At 36.5% G+C, this 12660-nt stretch overlaps 1 protein-coding gene across 1 annotated transcript in view; it reads right to left on the minus strand.

Moving 5' to 3' along the window:
• LOC145686792 (glyoxylate reductase/hydroxypyruvate reductase-like) overlaps positions 1–12660 on the minus strand; it is a 95393-nt gene that overhangs the window by 65628 nt on the left and 17105 nt on the right. The window contains exon 3 of the mRNA XM_081760449.1: positions 10129–10318. Coding sequence (XP_081616575.1) covers positions 10129–10318 — 190 coding nt within the window. The remainder of the gene's footprint in view (positions 1–10128; positions 10319–12660) is intronic.

Below are 12660 nucleotides of genomic sequence, written 5' to 3' on the forward strand. Positions count from 1 at the left end.
TACGTGGTATTCGGGATCGCCGAGGTGATCAATAATCTTTCCGATGCCGTTTAATTCGATGCCATTAAAAACGAAAACAGCATATTTCACGGATACAGAAAACATGAGACACGGAATTGTGCATTTAAATTTTCATCTCACCCAGCGAAGCGGGTATATACTAGTAAAACCTCATAACTTTGGAATCACCAAACCGATCTCATTCAAATTTTCAACATGGATGAAGTTCGGACCTGGGATGACTTTTATCATTTTAATTTGACGGTCCAATGTAGGGATGGGAAGAGGGTGTATCAGACCACCAGTCTTAGACATTTTTCTCAGCTTCTAGTGCACGTAGGCGCTGGAAACAAAAAATGAATGACCAAATGGTACATGAAGAATCAAATGGTGATACTTCCATATCCAGTGGCGTAGCGGGAATACACCAAGGGGGTCAACACCAAAATTTTTAATGGAAAATGGTATCAATTTCGGTTTTTTAGAAGTAATATTGAAAAAGAATTAACTTTTACGGGAAACACTTTTCGTTAAATTCTACGGTTTCGGATCTACGTCTATTATTTGTTGTATTGCTACTACCAGACAACCCGGTAAACTCATTTTTCTGTTCATAGTGCACGGAGACACTTCAAACAGAAAATGAATGACTAAATCGTATCTGAAGAATAAAATGGTGATACTCCCATATCCAGTGGCGTAGCGGGAATGCATCAAAGCGATTAACTCCAAAATTTTTAATGGAAACTGGTATCAATTTCGACTTCTTTGAAAGTATTACTGATAAAGAAACAACTTTTACGGGAAACACTTTTCGTCATATTCTACGGTTTGATATCTACTTATGTTAATTGTTGAATTGCCACTTCAGACCAATTGCCATCTCAGTCATTTTCCTCTGTTCGTAGTACACGCAGACACTTCAAACAACAACAAAAAACTGAATGACCAAATCGTACGTGAAGAATCAATGGTGATGCTTCTATATCAATTGGCGTAGCGGGGATACATCCACGGTGGTCAACTCCAAAATTTCAAATGGAAATTGGTATCAATTTCGATTTCTTTGGAAGTATTATTGAAATAGAAACAACTTTAACGGGAAACACTTATCGTTAAATTCTGCGGTTTGGGATCCACGTCTGTTATTTGAAGTTGAATTGCTACTATTAGTCCACCGGCACAGGCATTTCTCTCTGTTCGTAGTGCACGTAGACACTTCAAAAAAAAAAAAAGGATTCAAACTGGACCAGTAGTGTGCGTTGTGTATGCTGAAATCTCCATTACTCTTGAAGGTTGCTACATCCGTCCACAGAATGTCCCGGTGGAAACATGGGTTTCCTGGCACTCATCCACTGACAAAACTAGACGGATATGTAAATCTTGTTCTCGGAGTTCCTGATTCAGATGAACATGGTCAAAATGGAGCACGTTGTTGAGCAGAATCCTCCAAACCGTCATGTTGCTTATCGCAGCATCTCTGGCGAATCGTGTTTTCGAGATTTGGGGAACCACATGGACTGCAGCAAGGATGCCGGGAGACCGTTTATCCTAAACACGGCGCCTGATCTGCTGACGTCTTTTGTGTTGAGAAGGGACATGTCCAGTCCTCTGCACACCAAGTGCAAGACGAAACGCTTTCTTCGACTGCCCAGCACGATTGAGAAACCGTTGATCATATAGCCGCGCAGCCTCGCGATAATTCTTCCGACATCACTCAATACTATTAACATATCAAAAGCTACGATATTCGAAAACATCGTTTGGGTTCTCTCAAGCTCACGAAATAATAGGTAATAGGAGCCGTAATCAACAAACATTCAACACTTTATCTTTCAACTACAAAGAACAAATATTCAACTGTTATATATCAGAATTTTTTCCCGTTTTCTTTCCTTCTTCTACTTTGTCAGATGACACTACATTAATGTATTTTTCGCTACTAATAACCATCATACAAAAATTTCTCCATTTTTACTCCTTTTTGCAGCTTCTTTTCCTCTTGATCCCCGTCTTCACCTGTATCTCATTCTTATGTAGAGGTGTAGCTTTGGCGCAAAACCCTTTGAACTATTTACATGTAAAATTCAATTTTTTGTATGGATAGGCATGTTTATAAGGAACAATTATATGTATGCGACAGAATGAAATACAAAGTAATACTCTGTATTATAGGTTTACAAGTGTAGTGTTCCTAGTCTAAAATGATTACAAGTGGTTTGCGTCGGATATAATTAGTGAGTGTATATGAAAAATGGCACTATTATATGTTATTTTCCACTGGCAGCATATTCTTGCACAATGTAAAAACCCTGTATTTTGTGTGTTCAAGTGCAACGTTACTAGAAAATAAACCATTACAAGTGCTATTGAAATTCGTACCATTGACAAAACCCATTGCTTTCCATCTTGGCTTGCGCACATATCTCCGACTGCTGACAGACTTGTTCCTTTCAAACGCACTCCCGTGCTAGCGTACGGGCCCACCAGCTTTATTTTCATGTCGCCAAGGGAAACCTTTTAGGAAACAATAAGAAGGAAATTAGTAAAAAAGAATTATAAGTTTTAACAATTGTTTCTAGTGGTGCGCCAAAAGTAAACTTGTACGCATTCCTTTTCTTTCTCTCTTCTTCACCGGTGTCTCAACGGTTTGCTTTAATTCTTCAGACTTCCATCCATCATCTTTTTTCTTGACTAATTCCTCTATATATTCGGCTTCTCTTTTATTTTTACACATCCTTATTAATCCACTATCTACATTTCTGAATTGTTTTCTTCTGTTTCTTTCTTTCCTAACTTTATTTTCTATTCTCACCTGTTTACCATATTTGTTTTGGAGACGCATATCATGACTAAATGGTTACGTATTAAGATGATATATTAGGTCAAAATTCTAAAATTTGATTATTTGAATTCTTTCCTTCTATTATTGTTGACCTTGTAGGTATTCCCTGACTCATACTAAGGTATTCCGTTTCTACTACCTGTTTGTCGGTGTGTCTACAGACCTGATTCCTCTGTTATCGATTTTCTGGTTCAGATTCTACTGTTTAACCCCTGAATTTCGTTTTACCAATTAAATTCGATTAATTACTAGTGAACATATTTTCTTCTCTGTATTGGCTACCGGAATGGAGCTTAACATAAAATCTCCACTGAACTAAAATTTCGTTCATCTTCTGTATTCGTATTTGCTTCTGTCATCTAATTCTTCTGTAATTCAGTAAGGATGAAGATCTTGTCTTTCTTCTGAATATCTTCATCAGGTAACTCAATGATTCTTCTAAAGTACCTATTTGTATACCTTTTGGACAATAGTGTGCAAGATGATTATATTCGTTGCAATTCCTACTCCTAGCTGAACATTGATATCTAAAATGTTTTCCACATGCTAAACAACCATATTGATAACATACATATTTTCCTGTGATCGTTTCAGAACGAAATCTACTGATTTTATGTAGTTTGTCTTGATAGATATTTGTATCTTTCATTGATCTGTTGCGACATTCACTTGTAGCGAGAAAAAATGCTTTTGTACACTGGTTTAACAATGCAGAAGGCATAGATATAGCAACTCATGTAGCATTACTGGAAAGGGAAGTAACCATGTTTTGTGAATTTTATTCAAGAGTGGAAGAAGTGAATCTAGCTGCTCTCACTGTATTATTGATCTTTATTTGGGCCTTATTATCTGTTCTATACTAGCAGCCTGTGCTGAATGGATACAAAATCATTGAAAACATGGTCGTCCCTGCATCAGGATTCGTAAAACTCGTAGTGCCGTAACAAGACGGAAGGGTGGTGTAAGGGAGCACTGCCCCCCAATTTCAAGAGGGGACTTACTGGTGTCCAACTTTTTGTTTTGCACAAATTAGTACCTAACTCAAGAGTGCTAAGCATTTTCCAAAAGTAAACCTGGAAATATAAACATGTGAATATTATTTACATTTTTAGGGGAAAGGAGGTAGCCCCAGACATTTTAACACATTGAACTGCCTCTTGGTAAAAAGATGTAAAATTGCCCCGAAATAAGCCTGAAATATGGAATGTGAACTTTATTAACAAACTGAACATATCGACATAAATGCTAAAATAATGAAATAAACAAACGGCAATACAGATCGCTAAATTTCACATATTTGGAATATTGGCGAGCACTAACGAACACGTAAGATGTTTGAAAAACATCATATTCTACACCTAGAAGGAACAATAAGAAAACCTATCCACGAAGCTAACAGTGGTACCGTGTAATGGATATCTGTTGACTCAATTGAGGTGCAGTTTCATGAACCCAGCCATCGCAGGATTCACACTGCACCAAGCATTCATTGAACGTTTCACCACAAATTATACATTTAGTGGGGCTTTCTTGTTAATATTTTCTCGTTGTCTGTGTAGTGGTTCATTAGCTTCTTGTGACCTTACTTTGCTACTTCATTTGCTAAAATCACTTTTTCTTTCAATTTGCCTCTTATATGGAATCGCGCTTTACTCAGTTCTTCTGGTGCGTGACGCTAAACGTCTCTTGCGATTTTCAGTCAATGATTATAACTGTTCAATAATGGAGAGCTCTTTAGCTCTTTACTAGATGATGGACGAGTAGATTCTGATTTGTCGGTCATATGTGGAGAACATGATTCGCTGCAGACGACAAACAAGAAGTATCCAAATTTTCCTTAACCCTTAATGAAGTTGAACATTGTGGGTCTTTAGAGGTAGATCCAGTGTATCATATTGCAACATGAATCAAGTTTGCGGAGAGATAGTCGGGTTTGTAAATATCTGAAGGTTCAGTGAATATATTCCGGTGCACGCAAATCTATTGAGAGCAATATCCATGCGACACACGTTTCAATATGCCTCTGAAACAATGCCGTAAATTAGCCGTAAATTAGTTTGAAATAAATAATTGCTAGCTTATTTTCAGATCGGTGTTATGGTTGCAACGACAGTAACAACTAGAGATGCAAAAAAGCCGGCTTTTTTGATTCTATGTTTTTTTTCACATAAACAGCCGGCTTTTTTGGGAAAAATCGAGAATTTTGGAAATTTTGGCTTTTTTTCATTTTTATGATTTTTCTATCTAAATAGCTTTAATATAGTATATTCTATAGTTAGATAAGAATTCCATGACCTAAATGCCATATTTCGCTCTGAAATTCACCATCAAGATGGATGGAGCACATGTTTTACGAATTAAAGCTAACGTGAAGAATGTAGTATTTGAGGGCAATTTTATAGGGTATTTAACTTTATTTTAACTTTTGAGTTATCAACATTTTGTTCTTCTCTAAATCATTTTAGTTTGCCATCCGTGTTTCATTTCTAAGAGCTTAGCACTCTAGCTTCTAGCGCAAAAGTTAAACTTATGTTTTTCTATATATCCGTCAAAGCGTACGTTTTTTCAATATATCCGTCTAACCGTACTTCCATATTTCTGTTATACTGTAGCTGTGCAACGATGTAGCAATAATATTCCGGATACAACCTTGAATACTAATTTATACAAATAATCAGTAGCGGATTTAGAAACGTAGTTTGGGACGGGTTTCTCTGATCGTTTCATTTTCTAAAATCTCCTAATTTTATTTGGGAGGAGCTTGAAGTTTATGAGTACAGCCATAACTAATACTGTATTTCGTTTCGTTTATATATTTAGCGATAATCTTCCGGATACAACCTTGAAGATCATTTAATACTGAGAATCAGTGGCGGATTTAGAAAAGTATTTTGGGAGGGTTTTTTTTCTTACTAATGTTTAGTTTTTCTAAACATTCGTAATTTTTATTTGACGGCAGCTTAAAGTTTATGAGTAAAGGCATAACTAATAGATATTTCGTTTGTTGCAGACATTCCGTAATTTTGGGGAACAGGCTTCAGTCCGAAAGAACACCCCTCTAACCTTCGCAAAACAGTTACTGCTGGTAATTAGTAATAATAACGCAAGGAAGTCGGCCAACTCACAGTACACGCACTATTTCTACTTCACAGATAGAATGAAGAAAAGCTTTGTCAGAATGCTCGAATGCTGGGTTGAATCCCGAACTTCCCGATAGAAGCGCAAAAGCTCCACTCGGTCATGTTTGTTGTGCAGTGGTATTTATCTTAACTTAAATATATTCCATAGTCCTTTTTTTTTTGGTGGTGGTGGGGTGGGGAGAGTTCCGTCATGATATGAAGGGTGTGAGCCAAGAACATGGTAACCAACCAATTTTCAATTGCTGCGTTATGCAGCACCAGATAGACAGCAACGCATACCGCTTCGTTCAGTCCTTCATGTATAGTATTATGTGAAAAATCAGCTTTCAGACTTTCAAAATGCATTGTGCAGCAGAAAATCTCTAATTTCTTAAAATAGTAAAATTGTGGGTTACCATGTTCTTCCCTCACACCCTTCATATGTTGAATCGCTCTTGTTAAAAATTCAAAAAACTTGAGGACTGAGTAAACCGTAATGGTGGTTATAGAAAACTATAGCATTTCAAGAATATACAGAACCAAAATCTCTAGATGTGCAGCCTTTAATTGTACCATATAAATCTAAGTATTTTTCTTATGTTTTATTTTAATTTTATTTTGTTCCAAAAAGAGGGTATGGAATATTTTGAAGTAAAAATACTACATAGAATTTTGCTAGTTGTTTGTGTATTTTTTAAAAAGAAGTATTTACTTTTAGGGTTGGCTGGTTTACACCAGCTGTTTTTTTTCTTTTTCTTAAATAAACAACTGGTTTAAACCAAAAAATAAAAAGAATGAAAAATGCGAATCGTGTGAACTTCATGGTGATGTTTCCACACATCAAACAATCTGCATTAGTTTTATTTCCTTTTCACCTTTTAATCAAGGTGTCCCATGTTCAATTCTCGGTTGAACTACAACCCTTCTTTCATGCGTAAACAAAGTAGCGGTTCGGATGTAACTTTAAGCGAGTTTTCTCCTTGATAACCTCGGTATTACGTAAGAATGTTAAGCCTGAACATACGAAACGAAACCAAATTGTATATTTCTGCATGCCTGAATGCCTGTTATTTTACAAAGAAGCCAAGGTTGCTTAAATATATTGATAGAAATTGGCATAATTTATCGATTTCCTACGTAGCTTCCAACATTAGCTTGGATTGGACTTTCAATGATATGTACGTACTAAATTTGTTATTTAATACCTCAGGTTTAGCGTATTGATTATGATACGTTGACCTTTAAATTTTACATGCAAAGCAATAACAGGATTTTTCCATTATTGTTTTTCATTTACAGTAATGACAGGATTTTCCCGATGGCTAGGGCGGGAGTTTCCCAATTTAAGAAATTTAGTGACCGGACTTCTTAGGGCTTATGCGACCTCTTAAAGAATAACCCTGTTGTTGCATAATAACACCAAGGCGAAACAAACTTATTTCCGTCAATATGTAATATAAATACATGAAGCAAAATATCTAAGCCCAATAAACCTGATTTAAGCCAAAAAAGCCCAGTTTAAACTTCCCCCCCCCCCAAAACGGGTTTTTGGCATTTTCAAAAACAACCATGGTTCTTCCCAACACTGCTTACTTTTATATATAGGAGGTTTAAAAAATTCTTATTATATACATTGGTTAATCCTTTGGAATTCATAATGTAAATATGTTGAGAAGTAAAATTGTTTGAAATATCTTTTCGAAATTCATGGTTTATTTTCGAGGTTTTATATTATTATCGGCATCAGCCACTAATTAAATGACTTTTTGTGTTACAGAGAAGCGAAACAAAATCTGCTTTATCAATTTAAAGAAGAATTTTGAAAAAAGCCCAAAATTTCCCAAGCAAAAAAGCGAAGCAGAAAAAAACGAGTTTTTTTTAAAAAAAAAAGCCGTTTTTTTTCCGAGGCCTTGCATCTCTATATTATAATAATAATTATTATTAATGAATAGGATGTTGCAATTAGGTTTTGTTCTATGAAGTTGGGAAGTCAACTACAAAATCTCATAGGTAGTTATATAATGCTTATATGAATCATTTAGTAGCATTTGAGTTTCGCAATAGTTCGTAAGGGCAGTGAGTCTTTGAAGCAAGCCGGTAGGACAGAAAACCGAGAGAACAATGGTGCATATGTAGAAGCCAGGGATCAAGTTTTGTTGGTCACTAATTATGGATTCCAATGGTCTCGACATTCTCTCATTAAATTAACAGTTGAATCCCTTGGGAGCAAATATATGGATTTCATGGAGAGACCGAAGTAAATATATATACATGTAAATATATATATATATATGTAAGAATACTGTAAATATGTGATGACAGACGGATAAAAAAAGTTGTCAAAAAAGTGAATGCACAGATTATTGCTAACCATTCGCATTAAAATTGAAAACATTGCGTATTAGAATAAGCTATGGTTTGTTTCAGAGTTACTACGGATAAAATAGTAAAATAGATAAATTGATTCGATTAGACAAATAAATTATAATATTCCAGAGCAACAGAAGTTTTAAGTGATGCAAGATTACGACGTTCAATAGTATATTAGTCATATTAAATGAACTAATAGTATATTAGTTCAATAGTATAATAGTATATTTGTGTGTTGTTGCTAAGTGTTAATGCAAGTAACATGATAATGTCTTAAAGTTTTAAAATCCCTCACTTGTCAATTTTAAACTTACTGCCTGTTTCGTTTTATTGTTTTATATTATATCTTGTTTTGCAGTATTCTTGACGTTTAGTACTTCATTTTCGACGTTATAACAAAAATATTAAATTCGTTGGTACGAATAGTTGAGTTAAGTTGATTTTGTGTTTAACGTCCCTTTCAGCAGTGAGGCTATATGAGACGGGACTTACTGATAAAAATGGAATCCGAATCACATGACCTCCCGCCGAGAACCCGGGTCTCCCACCTGGTATGAATAATGTATCTTGTTTCGGTGTTTCTTGTAGACATATAATATTGTTCTCCCGCTGGCTTTGTAGCTGGCACGTGTCTCTTTGGTCACATTGTCTCATGGAAGCAATTATAAAATCTGAAGTATTATAGTGGTTCGGATTCCACCTTGAACTATAGGTCTCCCTCTTATACAGCCTCGGTGCAGAAAGAAACAATAACCTTCATTAAGCACACAAACAGATATAACCCTACTTTAGTCTCGCCATTCCATTTCAAAATGAAATGAAATCTTACAGTTTAACGTCCCACGATTATGCCCGTTAGGTTACGGGAGGCGATGGCTAAGGCAAGTGAATGGTGATGGAATAATTAGTGGAATGAGAATGTGGAAGGAAATGGGAGTACTCCGAGAAAACCCATGGAAACGATGTTGTCCACCACAAACTAACTTCCCCGGGGGATTGAATCAATGCGCTATTCCATTCGAAATGAAATGAAATGAGATTTCTAGTTTTACATCCCTTGGTTATACTCTATAGCTTATAATAGACGGGTGATTAATGAGAGTGAATGATTATGAAATAATTGGTGCAAAGGAAATGTGGAAGGAAATTGGAGGACCCAAGAAAGTCAACAGCATTAATCCATGTGTTTCATTTGTTACAAAGTTAACTAGTGTTTAAAGCAATTGCTCTAATTGCATTGCTCAAATTTACTCACTGAACTCGCATTTTACACATTTTACACACAATATCTTTGTTTGTTTGTTAGTGTCTTCGTTTGTTACATTTACTCGTTTTGCAAATGCCCAGTTGGTTTGGGTGCTCACTTGTACGTACCCAGTCAAGGACGAGATACTGCATTCTGGTGCTTCTGGAAATGTAGCTTTCTCGATGACGCAACTTTTGGAAGCGTATCAGAAAAATAGCTCCATTAATAAAGCAGATATGAATGCATACTCGGTTTTCCTATGGCCCAGCTCGCATACGCCTTTTGTAGGGTAGACAAACAGGGGTGTGTGTGTGTGTGTGTGTGTGTGTGTGTGTGTGTTCAAAATCATAGTAGTACTATCAGGGGCACCCATGTTGTCGTTTCCAAGGGGGGCAAGTATAAGCGACGTTTCATATATAGTTTCAAATTTTGCTCTAACTAATGTAAAAATTCAATTGTGTTTTCGATATTCTGAAGTACAATTTCCTGTAGGGGGCAAGCGCCCCACCTAGCCCCTCTGATGGGCGCCCTTGAGTACTACAACTTACTTTAAAATCTCATTGTGTGCTTCGAAGAGCCTTCTTGATGCTGCCAGAAGCAAGGCTACTGTGAGCTCAGCGGTGGCGTCACTTAATCCATGGGGCGTATAGCCAATGCGTATCCCCCGCTTTAGAGCCTCTTTCACGTCAATATGGTTGAAGCTGGATGACATTGTTGCTATCACCTTCAGATTTGGACCTGGAAGAAATTTTAGATGTACAATTGTAAGCGAAAGTTCGTCCATTCTATAGGTTTTCTTTTAAAAAAATAAACTGATAAAAGGATTTGACCCTACAGATTGATATGGAAACGTACGGCCATCGATTATAATTCAGTGTCTTCAGGTTCCAGCATGGATATCGCAGCAACTTTCAAATTTACCGCGTTGGCCCGCCACTGTTTTTTGTAGGTGCCGTTTATGTTATGATGGCGCTGTAGTCAATAATGATCAGATGAGTATTGGTTGTACCCTCTAACGGCTATTCTTGCTCATTCGTTCTGACTTTATCATTTGCCGCTCTATAGCCACAGCAGTTGAGCTAAAACTCTGTAGAACGGTTTCATTTAAAAGCTGTTCAGCGTAAGCTCTAAACTCCGACAAACAAAATATTTGTATCCTTCCGCTTGTCACAAATACGATTGGGTAATGATGTATCACTCCGACTCCCCACGGGGAGAAGCAAATTATACGCTTGCATTTTGACAATACTGTCTCGTGTTGTCCAGATACTTGGAGCAGCAGCAGAAAAGAAAGAATGAAAAAAACTCGAAAGATTAAAAAATATATATATTTGAATTTCGCTGGTAGGCAATTGTTGCTTAGTAAGTACAAAGAGCACCCAAGACAAATGAATGAACTAAATTTTTGCATAATACAAACGGATAGTTCGGCTTGGTCAAGAAGATAAATGGACTGGTTGAACAATAATAATACTTCTACTACTAATAACGGTGTTACTACATGAAAAATACATTATTATTATTATTATTATTATTATTATTATTATTATTATTATTATTATTATTATTATTATTATTATTATTATTATTAGTGTTTCATCAGAACACTCGTGTAAGCGAGATTCATGACAGCAATCTTTCAGACTTAAAAGCAGAACACGCCTTCACAGTTGAAGTGGTGCTATAATTACTGCGCATGCTTTGTACTTATTTCCACTGTTTCATTATAGAATCCGTAATATATTTATGTAATTTATAATAATATAGCAGTTTTATATGGAGCTTCATAATGAAAGTAATAATCAAATCATATGAGTTATTTTGCAGAGGAGTACAAGCATCGGAAGGCCAACAGCAAATCAGCGAGATCTAATTTCACGTGGCTTTTTTATCGCAGTTTAGAGCTTAGGCCGAACAGGGTTTAGTTGGTGAACATTAAAATTTCATTTCTATTGATTTACTGTTTGTCTTCCTTTAAGAGACCCTAAAAGTGGGCTTTTCTGTTAAATACACAGCACTTATATAGCCATCCAAAATCCGGTATTTTCGAAAATCCAGCACTATCTGGGTTTGGAAGTTGCCGGATTTTTTAAAATATTAACTTGTACTAAAAAGAGTAGAGGAAAAGGCTGTAATACGTTACAAGGTGTGGGCTAATACATAAAATGCTTTAGCTCTATATATCCATGCGCCATACCAGAGCAAATTTATTTCTGAAATTAGCACCGAATATCCTGTCATCTCGACAATAGATGTGTGTGTTGCAGTCTGGTAAGAAGCACTTGAAATGAAAGTATCATTATCGTATTCTCTTGTTAAAAACCCCGTATAAAAAGCATTTTTAAAAATCTAGATTGCGGCTTATACACTCATATAATAAGAAATATGTATCTCAGGCAACAATAGCTCTTACTACGTGTGCGAAAGTTTGTGTCGTATAATCGCTGCTGCTGTGTTACGTGTTGTTGTAGGGTAAGTAGAATGTGAGGGTTTTTCTGCATTGTTTTACAGAGTTGCCAGAGCATAAAAAACTAATCACTGACATGACAACCCCTATGGATCTGAACTAGGGATGAGCAAAACCAGTTTTTATAAAAACCGGAAACCGGTTCCTAAAAACGAAATCTGAAAAACCGGCATTTCGGTTTTCACAAAAACCGGTTCGGTTTTTCACCGAAACCGGTTTCGGTTTTCTCCAAAAAGCGGTTCAGTTTTCCCACCGAAACCGGTTTCGGTTTTTCCCAAAACCCGGTTCGGTTTTTCACCGATACCGGTTTCGTTTTTTTAAAAAACCGGTTCGTTTTTCCTCGAAACTGTTCGGATTTAAGCGAAACTGGTCTCGAGTTTCTTAAAAGGACCGCTCCAACGCCATCTGTTAGCGACTGGTTACAGTACGTCAAACCCAGCGACGAACACATGAACACATGGTCAGCGCGCTACGTCGCCCTGTCTCTTACAAGAGTATCAGAAGCTCCCTAGACCTAGTGATCGTCACGTCTTTTATTCGCTGTGGCTCAGTGGTAGAGCGTTCACATCTGGTGCATGGAGTCCTAGGGTCAAACCCTGCTCCCACCAAGTGA

The sequence above is a fragment of the Thermobia domestica genome, chromosome 5, assembly GCF_964235325.1.
Source record: "Thermobia domestica chromosome 5, izTheDome1.hap1.1, whole genome shotgun sequence".
In the NCBI taxonomy this organism is placed as follows: Eukaryota; Metazoa; Arthropoda; class Insecta; order Zygentoma; family Lepismatidae; genus Thermobia; species Thermobia domestica.